We start from the raw sequence: 14,469 nt of genomic DNA, 5'->3' as shown, positions 1-14,469 counted from the left end.
AATTACCAGAGGTCAAAATACGCATGGTCTCCCTCAGAACTCTCCTACCATTGCCGATTGTTAAGCGAGTTGGTATTGTGCGTGAGAAAACATGATTGCGCTTTAAGGCTTAGACAGAGGAAGAACACCACAGAGCGTTTACTGTCAACTGATTTAATCCAAGATAATGGTTTGCACCTGCAGTCATGCGTGGTTTCAATCGACTTTGCAGAAAAAGAGATAGTGTATTTGCGGTCCGCGGCAGGGCCACGGATTGGTTGAGATGTGGTGCGGTGACGCAGTGTGTATCTACACACTGCGTCACCGCACCACATCTCAACCAATCCGTGGCCCTGCCGCGGACCGCAAATACACTATCTCTTTTTCTGCAAAGTCGATTGAAACCACGCATGACTGCAGGTGCAAACCATTATTTGTTTCTTCCACTGTTCTCGCTAGGTACAAAGATAAGACTGTTAGAGAGATAACTGAGGCGGACGCCATCAATAGTTCCGGCACGTGTTGTGCATGTGTTTTTTTCTGACACCCCTGAGGACCACCCGAAAAGGAGGTCAACCTTTCTAATTTGTGCTGAGCTTTGAAAACTAAATTTACACCGAACCTCTTTGCCACTGATATAAAGTTATGAGAGATTCCAATTAAGGTAGTAAGGCACACACACAACATTCTTTACAACCGGTTTTTTCCACAGGAGCCGGATTGAACGTACGTTCCTTACACCTTCAGCACAACTGTAACAATCCCATCCTGGTGTAATTGTTAAAATGGTTGTGAACGAAAATTGAGCTTGGTAGAAGGTATTGTCGGTTTTTATCTAGAAATGCCTGACAGAAGTGGAGCAACAGTCCATTGTCACTCAAAAACTCTGAGTAATTGATTGAAATATTGAATCCACATCATGGGAGAAGGTGCGATGTGACAACTGTAGACATCAAGGACTTATGTTACTTTATGGATAAGTCGGAGCTGTTAATAAGGGTCAGGAGGTGGTATGATGATAATCTAGTGAAGTTGCAGTCTGCCACTGGGATTGATGTAGATAGTTTTATCAGCATTCTGGAGTTTCATTTCGAGTCCACTGCCGTAGACTTTGATGGTTCTCTTTTTATTCAAAAACAGGGTGTGCGTATCGGGTCGTGGATTGCTCCAGTGTTGTCCGAGATTTTTCTTTTTTTTTTTTAAACGAGACTTATGTACACGTTGACACGGTTGTGCGGTCCTTGTTGATTGGACTGCAGAACCCTGCCATCGCAGCAGTCGAATTAGTACTTATAGACTACTGTTGCACACGGAAAAGGGCCTGTGCTGGAGGTACGGCAAGGAATCAGCCAAGCCTCTGCTGGCAGCTTCTATGTTGGCAGCTGACAGCTGTCACTTGAAAATAGTTAAGAGTGGTGTAAGTGCGTCTGCGATGGATAACGCCTGTAGAGAATCCCGTATATTTTGGGTTGGTGAGGAGTTGCAAAAGATGCGTCGTCTGGAAGCGGGCCATCACCACGATGTAATTGTTAGAGTTGTGCTCAAGGTGCTGAAGGTTTAATCCGGCTCTTGTGGAAAAACCGGTTGTGAAGAATGGTGTGTGTGTGCCTTAATGCCATGGAATCTCTCATAACTTTATATCAGTGGCAAATAGGTTCGGTGTAAATTTAGTTTTCAAAGCTCAGCACAAATTAGAAAGGTCAACCCCCTTTCTGGTGATATTCAGGGGCGCCAGAAAAAAACATAAGAAACCAAATGTAACTTTTCAGGCAGGAGTGGTGTACGGGACCCTCTCATTTCGTCGAAACTCGTTTCGTGGAATTAGGTATCGCAGACAACTTTTCATGGGCACACGTTTCACGGACACACGTTTTGTCGACACGATCGTTTCATCGACACTCGTTAAGCGAATTGAACGCTGTAGGGAGTCTAGGGACATCTCGTCCCGCGTGTATCAGTAGTAAGGGTTCTGATGGAGTTGCCTGTTATCGCGTGTGGCTGGTCAGTCATCAAGCGGGGTCGTCTGGGTGGCAGGTTGGTGTGACCATGAATCATTTGGATCTGTCTGAGTGTCCGTCTTTCAGTGACGTTTACACTCTAAAAAAAGGGTGTACTCTTACACCTTTTGTCTTCTATAAGACACCCCAACACTTCAGACGTCGATCTGACGGTACTAACTTTCACGAGAGGCTTAATAGCCGTGTGGTACAACTTATTAACATAGCTAATGTACGTGTTACTGACTACAAAAAAAATAATCGAGGTTTTCTTGGCCCTACTGCAAAACCTCAGTGCTTTCTTTCTGTGGTCTTTGATACGTACTTTAGCTATTTAATCAGTTATATCGCTCCGTTATCAAGCCCCTTGTTAAATGTATGGCCGTCTGTGCGCTGTGCGTCAAACTAAAGTTTTGAGGTGCGTTATATGGGACAAAAGGGTGTATAGTGATACCCTTTTTTTAAAAAGTTCTTTTTTGGTGGTGAGCGTCTTGACGTATATATAAGAGCGTTCCTTGTTCAAATAAGCTATATCCGTTTTTTCAAGAAAAAAAGAAAGTTTCGAGCATTTATTTATTTATTTATTAAAGTACCCTCAGGGCCCGAAGGCATTACAAAGGGGGAGAGCACATACACGAAACAAAGATGTTCGTATACGCGACGCAAAGTCTTACGAGATTTGGTTGTCGAAGAAAGAAGCGATGATTTTGGCGCTGGAACGTGTACGTCTTGATAACACATATAGTGGAATCCAGCTACATATATCTTAATTCTCCACATAAAGGTGGAAATTAGTAATGGTTCGCAAGGAGTCGGACTCTTTTTACTAGAGTTCTTGACGTGAAAACGGGTATAAAAGCTGTGTTTGAGACTTGTTGTCTAGTGCGTTATTTTTATCGTTTCGTGTCTCCCGTTATATGGAAGTTCTTCACCAGCTCGCCTGTGTTTTTAAAGTGCTATTACGGACTGAACGGTTTTGTAGACCGTAAAACGATTTAATGAAATCTTTGTGAAATAATTTGATACAAGAGGGCTATATTCACATCCGTTTTCAGGCTTTTTTCAAACGTATTTTATTTTGATCCACACGCCTGGCTTGTTTGTGTCACGTCGTGTTTCTAGGGGTCCTTCTTTCTCGTTTCCACGCCGGGATCCAGCATCGGGGGTCGAAGTCGAGCTCCCATCCGGTCGAGTAGGGGAGGCTCTCCTTACGGGTCTTTTCCGCCAGCGTGTTTGCTTACACTCCCGAGCTCAAAATCCTTGCGCCCTCGCACATTTTGTTAATGTTGTCATGATCCTCTGTTATGCGTCTAGCCATCGTGGAGGGCGGCGTCGGCGTGATGCGCTTGTAATCGGAGGATCTGCTGCGGTGCAAGGCGAGTTGGTTGAAATCGACGTCAATCGCTGCAAGTTGTTCGTGAAAAAAAAAAAAAGAAGAGCTATCGTGCGGCAGCTTGGCAGCAATCCGGTGTGCCTTGCGGGGTAAACCTGGAAATGGTGTAGGAAGGCCGTTCGTGTACCATACCCTGTCCCTGACGCTGTATGGAGCTGGTCGATATTTTGCATCGTAGGAACGCTTCATGCCGTGAAGGTAAGCGTGGTTCGCGTTTGCAGCGTCGCAGTTCGCGCGGACGTCACCGACCTCGTCGGGAAACGGGGAAAATTCCATTGGTCGACGTGGTACAAAGTTGAACAGGAGTTCGAACGGTTATCTCTGGAGTCTGGCATACGGCTGCTGGTTCACTCGAAAGCTGGTTGCCTGGAGATAATCGCTCCAATGGTCGATGTCGCCTATGACTTTCTTTCGCGCAGACATGGAAGGATTTTTCCGTTGGCGCGTTCGACAAAGCCGTTAGCTTCGGGAGCCTAAGGTACTGTTAGGGATGCTCTGAATGTGCCTGTCGGCGAAGTACCGCGAAGCCGAACGAGAGGAATTAGGACCCTGTCGTTGTCGGTGATGACGGCTTGCGGCGTACCGAATGAGTACGAGTTCTATAAATCGAAGGACGTGCTCGGTCGACTTGTTAGGGACGGGGCGTGCGACAAGCGAGTGGTGAGGCGGAACGCGGTGATAAAATACCTGTTGCCGTCGGTCCTCGTCTTGCGGAGGATCTTGCGCCGCGGCTGCCAGCCGGCGACATATTCTCTTACAAACGAGAATAAACAAGACGCCGAAGTACCTGATTCTTCTAACGGACGCACTCTTCACAGCGAAGGCAATGTCCATACCTCTCCAGAAAAAAATAAAATAAAAAAGTGTGTTTCTTTTAATGGTATTTGCATCTTGCTTTCCAAATTCAAACGACTCTTTTCTCTCTCCCCCTCACTCTCTAATTTACACCCCCTCCCCCATCCCCCCACCCCTCCCCTCCCTCTTCCGCGCCACGCCGCCGCCGATCCGTTGATCCCCGCGCCGTCAACACGCCGCCGCCGGAGGTACAAACACCGGCGCGCCGCCGCCGGCGATTTCTGACCGGCGCACAGGTCTATTTGTACTTAAAAAATAACGTACCGAAGCCCCTTTTCAATTCCACGGGGATGTGGCGCCATCTATTCACTAGCATGAACAACCTAAATGAAAATACATCCGATATGCACGCCTGCTCGCGAAGAGGCGGTTTTCGTTTCGCCCATTTCGCACAGGAAGCGTCTCCAGCTCGACGCTCGCCCTCCCGCGGCCGAAACGGGAAGCGCTCTAGTGAGGGTCCCCCGATTCTCCTGCTCAGCGGGCATGGCGCAACTGCTCGCGATCATGGCTCGCGAAACGTCGTTTCCGAATGCAAACAACACTCCTCACTGTCCCAACGTAGTGCTGCAGCCGGTATGGGATTGTGTCTTACTGGAGAGTTTTAGTATTGCGCATAGAAGCAAACGCAAGCGTTGTGCATTTGCGTTAGAGTTGCGTGCCCCACAACGTGCGTGCGCCTCATCGCCATGCGCCATCCAAGACCGCAATTTCGGGCTCCGCTCACGCGCAGTGTGGAACGCGCAAAGCTAACGCAAACACACAGGGCTTGAGTTCACTCGTATACGCCATATTAAAACTCACTACTGTTTCACCGGCTTCCAACGCCAACGAAACGTGCTGCACTGAGCGGACGCGCAAGCAGGTAGGCGTTCCTTCGAACTGGAAAGGCTGAGATTGGCAAAACGACGGCGAGCAAATACAAAAGTAAATAAATGTTATGAAAAAACTAGTAATTAAAAAAAAAAAACTCTTTTTTTTTTACTTTTGGGCAGTTGGTCTGGAAGTATATTAGCGGCCACTTTGGACGTTTCGCCGATTGTGAAAAGTCGCGACTTTGATAGCACAATATACTTTACCCACAATTAATGCAATTTTACATGGATTTCTCACATTAGCTAGAATGTTTTCATTGATTTTAGACTATTTTTATTTTATTGGTAATTAAAATGCAGCACTTAGAACCAGTGATGATAATTAGCAGAGTTTTCATTGTAATATTTCTTCGCGCGTTTAAAATTAGATCATAAGCAACAAATTATATTAGAGCTAGAATAATTACTTATTCAAATATTCGAATTTTAATATTATTATTATAATACAAATTGCGGCATGTATGCCTCTAATTAACGCCAAGATCACGAGAATAATCTATTTAACCATAATAGTCTTTCCAGAAAGGCATAATTCTGTTTTCTTTTTAGCATATGAAAAACTCTTACATAGTTATCAAGATAGACAAACAGTTAAACGCTGGATGTAATATGAAGTCCTACGCGTCACGCGGTGCTATAAGAACACACACTCACACTTCAGCTCTCTGACTGGGATTTCGTCTGGGTTGTTGCAGTGAGAGCAACGTTTATTACTTTATGCGTTTCGTGGGCATATTGTAAAAATTTGAATTATTCTCTCATTCTTGTGCTGGGATAATTGTCATTATTTCCCATGACAATTATCTGAGCGAGAAAAAGGCAGCAAGAACGCACATATATCAGCACTGATTTTTCAACAACGGCGAATTTCAGCCTGGATCGAACAGTATGTCACAAAATAAAGTTTCCGCGAACACCTTTTCTAAGTAAATAATTACGATGTGAGACACATCTTGAGTCACGAAAGAATCCGAAATTAAGACATCTGTCGAGAAATTAAATCCAAAATAGAGGTAAGTTTCGGTTTCGCTCCAAAATGAAAACCCGCATCCTTCCGTAATTAATACGCTAAACACCGTTCTTGTTTTCAAGTTAAAGAGGTGACCTGCGCTCATAAAACATTAGCTTCCTCGTATTACCAGAAATAATTTATGTCGCTCAGTGAAGCCAGCACACTAGACAGGCTCAACAGCGGCAGGCATCTCTGACCCTCACTAAACCCGCCATCTTGGAAAATGAGTGGCGCCACCTATAGCTAGTTGGAGTCAGTTGGAGTCGCGATCGAAGTTTTCAAATTCCTCGTTTAAACTCGTTGAGCCAACTGTACAAACACTACATTCCGCCGAAGTTACTTCTCTTATTCAATCTAAGTACTGCTTGCTCGCGTACAGGCAAGACAATGTTGAAATTCAATGATCAAGTGAGAGAAATACTCAAAGGTTCGTGAATCATGATTTTGGACTCTAACGTCAGCTTCTCGGCTTTGCTTTCGAGGAGCTTTGGAGATCGCTCTTTATTCTTCGAAACCGACCTCATGTGTGATAAAACGTTACAATATATATATACTTTTTTGGGGGGGGAGTCAAAACTTGGGAGAAAGCGCGAAGCGGACGCTGCTTTTTGCGCGGGCGTGACTCGCAGCAACGTTCGCTCGCTTTTTGGTCTGTCGTCTCATTTGTCAATGACCCCGCTTGTATCACTGCACGCGGACAGATGTGAACTCTTTCCTGACCACGACCCTCGAGAAGGAAGAGCTGTCGCCTGCCGCCGTGACGGCCAGGGAGGAACTTGTCCAAAAGCTCCAGCGACTCTTTCGCGAGCACCCCCACCAGTTCCTCACGCTGGATCTGGCCAATGCGGAGCAGATGCAAGGCTGGAAGCTTCCGCGGCCCTTGTCCAGCCCACATCCCTACCTGGACATGCAGATAGGAGCAGCGCTGGCCTCGAGAGAAGCTGCTTACACGCACGACAATAGTCCAGGTGAGGCGATCATTTCGTGTGCGTGTCTTCTACTCCACTGAGAATGGCAGAGCTACGGTGGAAATTTTTCTGAAACCATGCATGGCAGTGACGTAGCCGGCGGAGAAACCTATGGGGCTTCAACCCCCCTCCCCTCCCCTCCCCTCCCCTCCCCCCCCCCCCCCCCCTCCAACAAAAAAAGAAAAAGAATTTTTGTTATACTATATACTATTAGTGCATGGTCCAGCATCACAGACAAATTGTTGTCCGTTGTGTGACCATACGGCACTGATTGCCTTCATTCAATTATTTGAACAGATTACGTTTGCTGCGATACCTTGCCCATCGAAGACGCAGCAGATGAAGTCGCAGAGCCATCCACAGGGGAACTTTCTCGACTAGAGACCAGGCCATCTGTCGACATGGACGAACAGACCGAAGATGGTGAGGATATTGCTTGCTCTGTTTCCCTATAGTCGACTTTTTATGCAATGAAGTGCATGCAGCTAAATGCTACAATGTGCTTTCCACGCTTTTGCCATCTAACCAGTTTCTGGATTACATGCTGTGACCGTTATGTTTATTGTGTTATCTAACAAAATTAGAGTCGAAATGTTTCCTGACGACCAAAGGATGTAGAGCTTGGTACTGTTGCTTGCAGGGTCTGTCGTTGATATCCCGGCAAGCGAACTTTCCAAGGCAGACAAGACAGGAATCCTTGAGAAAAAAGGAAAAGGTGCACTTTTGTTTCTTTTCTCCTGTCACTTCACGTTTGAGACGTAACCCTTACACATTGCAGGTGCATAATTTTCTTCAAAAGATAATACATCCCAATCTGCTTTTTATGTCTTTTTAACTGGATTGATTTCTCGCTGCATGCTACGCCACGCAGGCATCATCATAGTGATTGTCGGGAAAGGCGAACGCATGACGACGCCCATAGGGCGTCGTGCATAATTTTTTCCATAGAATAGCACCATGTTCCAGCCTTTACTCGCCTTACTTATTACAAAAGGGTTCCATCAATCTCCTAGAGACATTCTTGAATTTAATATAAATAAGGGAAAGAACATAAAACACCAAGACGGACAAGACGATTTCCCAGAGATGTTTCGAGGTGTTGAATGCTGTTACTACACATCTCTTTATGCTAAAAAAGTGTACTGAAATTTTACGTGTTCGTGCAGAGAGACTCGGTGGACTCCTAAGCCCATTTCAGAAGAGGTGGTGTGCTATTAAAGACGGCATGCTGTACTTGTATGAGAAGCCGACGGACAAACGGCAGAAGGGGCAGATTCCACTAGCCTCGTACGAGGCTCGTCCCTTTGTTTACTCCACCAAGGACACTTCGAAAAAGGATGCTGCATTTGAAATTGTCTGCCCTGGCAAAAAAACTTACCAGGTGTGTTTACTCTCTCAGCACATATAAAGTATCCCTTAGCTTTTGTTTGTGTTTTTACTTGTGAAGTTTCATTCTATTCCAATGAAAAATCGGAATGTTTTGGCTCTTTCACTCGTGTCACTCGACATCTATCACTCTTTTTGAAATCTGTAGTGATCTTGAAAATGCATCGGCAGGAGCCTGTAGTAGCTCTGAAAAGTGTTTTAAGTTCAGTGAACATGCTTGGATTTAAAATGTGTGCTACTAGTTCTTTTCAGTTGCGCCTGCCACAACTGTATGGAGGCCGAAAACAGTAGTGGGTTAGACCAACTCGTCTTTGCCAAATAAGTACACAAGACTTTGACAGAGCCAAATTTATAGACAGAAAAGTTTTGAATTGTGACTTATTGTAATCTTTTTTCTGTATGTTCTAAACTTGTACACCTTTCCAGTTCATCGCCTTCAACACCAAAGACATGAAACAGTGGATTTCAGCAATTGAAAAGAACAGCAAAGTGACGCCTTCATCAGGTAAGATCTTGTGCGCGACGTTTCTGGTATCTAATAGGGACGCCTGCTCCTCACGGATGTTAAACATGCCAATTTGTGTTAGTTCTGCCCTCTTGCCACACTTGGCACCTGTTAAAGGGGTACTCCACCGATTTTTTGAGCTACCTCAACTAACTATATTTTCTGACTCCCCGGCCTTTACTCTCTCCGGTATGCTATTTAGAATCGCGAAATTCATAATAGTTATTGCGAAATCGGCAAATGAAAATGATGCAAAAACCAACATTCAAATATACGCGCGCTTTTCAGGGCCGTGACATCAGTGGCAGGCAGGCTTGTCAGTCCAGCAAGCAGCCAAAAAATAGAATATGCCAATCATTTGTTCCATGCTGGAGCGCGGGTACTGCAGCGAGCTTCCCAAGCATTCTTTTGACACCATGAAACTGCTTCGAAGCAGTTTAAAACAAAATCTACAGCCCAAAGAGTTAACCCCTGCCTTTCACTGACGTCACTTTTTCATTGTTGCCAGTAGAGACTTCGATCTTGAAAAACACGGTGAGGACCAAAACTGTAAATTCAATAACTTCGCGAAAAAACAATATTTTGACCTAATATTTGGGATACTATTTTTGCGATGTTTGTTGGTTAGTTTAGCAAAATTTCAAGCAAATCGGAGACAATGAAAAAATCTGTGGAGTAGCCCTTTAAGCGCAACTACGGGTTACTAGATTAGCATTGAACCAATTGCCGGCTCCGCACTTACTACTTGCACCTCTGTCGAACCGTAGCAATGACCTGGCTATATACAGGGCGTATTCTGTTTTAGGCATTTAAGATTTGTTTTAGAAAAGCCGTGAAAGCTACACTAATGCGGTCTGTGCAAGGTAGTTATACCGCCAAAGTGACATAGTATAGTGGGTCAATCATCATGATAAGTTGAATGATTAACTCAAATTTGTTGATTAACATTTTAATTAGCAAGGATACACATGTGGTTTCAGTTACAGGCAGACATCATCAAGAACTACTAAAGTAGTAAACTGTAGAAGCACTTGGGGTTCTGTGGTACGCCGAAGTTACCACTTGTGCGACAAGTGCTAGGCTAGCGATGTGATGATGCACCCGTGCAGTTTCTCCATCTCTTATCACCCACGTTTTCCCATCACCAACTTTGAGCTTGTTGCACGGGTGGTAACGTTGGTGCTCTACTGTGCTTCCCACGCACTCAAGCTATTTCTAAAATTTATTGACTTTGCAGTTTTTGATGATGCTCTGCAGGTTTCCAATTGGTACCATGTTTATTTTCACTTATTAACCCCTTAACCGTGTTGGACAAGCCTAGCTCGTCAACATGAAGCCGTCTCCAAACTGCTCAGGACGACTACAGCTCATTTGCCTTCCTCGGTTCACGCACTCCATCGTTTTGGACGAACCAGGCTCGCTCATGGCTTGCTTTGAGACTCTGCCAACAGATGGCAGCACTCAATTTTTCTTAATTTTTCTCCCATTCTGTTGATGGCTGTAAACTTGATTTGAAGGCAACAAATGTAATTTTGAAGACAACAATTCAGCAGTTGAAGGTCAGAAATTCCCTAAAACTAAAAAGGGGTTAAATGGATAAATAACAAATTTGAGTTAATTATTCAATTCATAATGACATTTAGCACTTTATTTTATGTCCCCTTGGCCATGTAACTCGCCTGCACATGTTACATTAGTGCAGCTTTCGCAGTTCTTTTTTTTTTAAACAAATCCTTAAAGCCTAAAAGAACAAAAAACATGGCGAACATGTTTTACCATGAGGCTGCTGTAAAGAGGCAGTTTGGCCAGTGCAGTATGACTGCTGGCTGGGGTTGACAAGCATCATGCAACAGTGATTATGTGAATGCACACCAGTACACCAATATAACGCCCCTCGGTATTGAAACTGGCAGGGATGGGTGTCATAATCAACACCTCCAACTCTGGCGTACAAGCTTTCTTTTTTGCACCACCTACTGCCAGGCTAGCTGTTTTGCACGACACCTCCCCTTGGTTACTAGGAAGATATCATAATTGTAATGTGCCAGAAACTTCAATTTCATTATGCAATAAAAGATAGGAGCAGAATATTTCTTCTTTCTCTCCTTGGAGAACTTGCTGGCTTGGTTGTGATGCGTCTAGTGCCAAATCGGGCTCTTGGTGCACTCCTCCAAATCCCACGCATTGAACTGTGAGATGTAAGCACTAAATGCCAAATGTTCAGCTTTTACTTAAATACAATTAATGCATTGATGGATATTTGGGTTTGAATTTGTGATCAATTGGTGTTAGTTCCATGAAACTGGAACTCAGAGTCGCTTCTCGTATAGGGCACTGCTAAGTGTAGGCTTTGAAAAAGGACCCTACTCTGGGAAGTTACGCCTTCTTTCTCAATCAAATGATGCAACATGTTTTTAATAGAAATGCATGCCGAAATAAAGTGTGACAGGGTACCCGAATTTCAATAAATCGAAGGTGGTGTTTTCTTTTTATTTGCATCGGAATGTTTTGTTGTTTGATTGTTACCATGTTTGCCTAATATATCAGGACTATCGTAACTCAGATTTTAAATAATAGCCATATGTAAGAAGAATACTATCTGAAAAGTATATGATGGTGATTAAATTATTTCATGAGATAGAGGCCTCCAAATTTTGCCTTTTGTCGTTCGAGCAGGCATGTTTGGAAATTTTTTAGAAAAAGGAATATAATTTAAATAAATATTTTACTATACTATATTACAAGCAAGCATACCTATAGTTTCTTTTTCTAAAAAGTATTAGAATTCTCCTAATTGTATTTTTTTAGTTATTCCCTTTCAAACGTTCCCCCTCCATCAGTGCGCATTAATGCAACTGTCCACCTCTTCATGCCTTGCGACTTTTCCTGTCCCCAAATTTTTTTTCTGGTCAAAACTAAGTGTGGATTTGTTTATACCAGACACAAGACAGTGGCATATAAAAACATCAGTTGATTTAAAAATGTCGAACAGCCACCCTTTGGTCTCGATCTTACGTGAAATCACCCAATAAATTCCTAGTAAACTTCGCTCGGCGGGGGTCGCTCGCATGCTGTTTGATGCTGCACCTAGTCGTTCATCAGAAAAACATTGTGTTCGGTGCTGGGTATATTGGAATGAAAGTTACAGCAGATAACCTATGCGCTAGGTAGAAATTCTTGCACGAAGGAGCTGTTGCTAATTTGCTAGCGCAGCCTGAGGAAAGGTGCTACACCACTGACCTTTAATACAAGACATCTTAAAGCTGCTTTGCTCTGGTCAGTGGTGTAGCCAGGGGGGAGGTTTGTGAGGCTTCAGCTCACCCCCCCCCCCCCCCCCCCCCCCCCCCAAGCCGAGCAGGTCCTATATTGTGCACATGCATTTTGACACCCCTTCTCGCACCCCAAGTCATGAACATCCGCCCCCCCCCCCCCCCCCCCCCCAAAAAAAAAAGAAACAAAAAAAAACAATTCTGGTTACGTTATTGGTTTGGGTTGTTCAGCATGAATCCGTGCATCGAAAACAGTACCAAGCACGAAGAGTTTGTGTGCTTCAGCGAGATCCAGACCTCATTGTCACCACTGCAGTTTTTGCAACCCATTATAGAGCACGCCTTGCCCGTCGGACGCCAATCACTTGTCCCACTGCGGTCGGTCATCGTCACACAAACATCAACAAGCGAGATAACCGGGGTGCAAGTGCAGGCCAAGACTCAGTCTGGCAATGGCTGCCTGAGAAGCGCGCCCAATGGTGGCGGCTTGGGTAACTGATGTGTTGAAGGCGTCTATACTAGACATTCTTGTAGAAGCAGGCCAAAAATAGCAGCACATTATGAGAGAAAATTTACACTTCAGCATTCTTTAACGCAGATATTTTCCCCGTCATTACCCCCTATCGCAACTATAAAATGCACAGTCATTAGATATATGAGAGGGAACAGCCCTTAATACTCATTTGGGGTACCTGCTGGCTATTAAGGACGTTCTGGTCCAAACTAGGGCTGGAACATAAAGTTTGGGTTCCAGTCTCTTAACTCTTTGACAAATCGAGCGATAATGGGGATAGTAGAGACCGCAGTCATAGAAAAAGGGCAGACGGAGCGTTGTCGCTTGTATGATTCATGACTGTACACCCGCAGGCAATACTAAGGTGAACGCAGGACCGTCAACCACTCCGGCGTTCACCTTCATATCGCAATAAGAAAGCGAGGTGTCACGGTGGCCGCGTCATCGCACTGATAGCACGGAGCGGTCGATGGTCCAGCGTTCACCTTCATATTGCCAGCGGGTGTACCTTGCGGTCACCAAACATTCCAAAACTGGTTTTTTCTTTGTCACACGCTCCCCTCAGGCTCCGAGTCACACCTGGAGGTTGGGAGCAATGGCAGTCACTCCGCATCACCATCCGGATCATCCCCTCTGGCAAGCCACACCCCTCAGCGAGAACACGTCAATAGGGCGTCGCCGAAAGTTCCGGCAGCACGGGACTCGCCCGAAATTGACCGGGAACTCTCGTATGAGTACGTCGGCGACCGGACCACGGCCGTCGAAGACGCCGACGAGGAGGAGCCACTCTACGAAGATGGTGAGAGCTACCTCGAGAACTCTGGCCAAGGCCACAAGGATGCGGCAGAAGACGAAGTGGTGGAAGGGGACTATCAGGACTGGTACCTGGCACTCTGGGACTGCCTCGGGGAGCGTGGGGATGAGCTCTCCTTTCGGAGGGGGGACATGCTCAAGGTGCTGAGCAGGGAGTATGACAGGCAGGCCTGGTGGGTCGCAAAGGCACAAGGACAGAAGGGAGGCGTAGGTTTTGTGCCCAAGGACTACTTGATGGCGGCATTTGAGAGGGTGGAGTGAACACTGTCCGGAGGCTTGCAAAGTCTCTCAATCTTGACGAGACCCTGTTCTGGGGAGGAAGATCTGTCGGTTATTGCCGTCTTACTTCAATTTGAAAAGTGTATTTTGCACTAAAAAGGTGCTTTTTTTTTTTTTTTTTTTTTTTTTTTTTTTACTGAGCTTTTGTACATTTTAGCCAACGCTGCCACTGTAGTGAGTTATGGTGTTAAGAGCACTTCAATTTGAAAAGTGTATTTTCCACTGAAAAGGTGTTTTTTTTTTTTTTTACACTGAGCTTTTGTGCATTTTAGCCAATGCTGCCACTGTCGTGAGTTATGGTGTTAAGAGCTACTACACATAAACAGATTCTCAAAATATTAACGAAACTGCTTCATTCTTGATTGTGTTGATTGACTACTGTTCATTTACTTTGCTTGTAAATTTGTTTCTACCAAGGACCATTTGGTCAAGTTTGGTGGAGCAGTCTTAGGGCTACAGTCAGTGCTTTATGCAATGTTGAGCTAGGTATGTTTTTAGCAGAAATGTTAGCAGCTAGTTACCTCTTTTTGGTAAGGTCTGGTTTTATGTAGGTGGTGCAGCCCACCTGCCATAGATCACCATATTTATCAAGATGGCTATTTGGTTTGTCTACTATACAAAAAAAAA

General features: G+C 44.9%; 1 protein-coding gene across 1 annotated transcript; it reads left to right on the top strand.

The window, feature by feature from the left end:
- The first annotated feature begins 6,369 nt into the window (after positions 1-6,369).
- On the top strand, positions 6,370-14,184 carry LOC8037674 (src kinase-associated phosphoprotein 2). Its single transcript, XM_029966049.4, has 7 exons — positions 6,370-6,535; positions 6,810-7,076; positions 7,374-7,499; positions 7,717-7,791; positions 8,243-8,457; positions 8,889-8,967; positions 13,316-14,184. Exons 1-7 carry the CDS (start codon positions 6,496-6,498, stop codon positions 13,822-13,824), a joined length of 1,311 nt encoding a protein of 436 aa, XP_029821909.2. The 5' UTR covers positions 6,370-6,495; the 3' UTR covers positions 13,825-14,184.
- The last annotated feature ends 285 nt before the right edge of the window (positions 14,185-14,469 follow it).

Source organism: Ixodes scapularis, unplaced genomic scaffold (assembly GCF_016920785.2).
Source record: "Ixodes scapularis isolate PalLabHiFi unplaced genomic scaffold, ASM1692078v2 PGA_scaffold2__306_contigs__length_199485367, whole genome shotgun sequence".
Classification (NCBI taxonomy): Eukaryota; Metazoa; Arthropoda; class Arachnida; order Ixodida; family Ixodidae; genus Ixodes; species Ixodes scapularis.
Note: the sequence above shows the minus strand (reverse complement) of the source record. Positions and strands in the feature narration are given on the sequence as shown.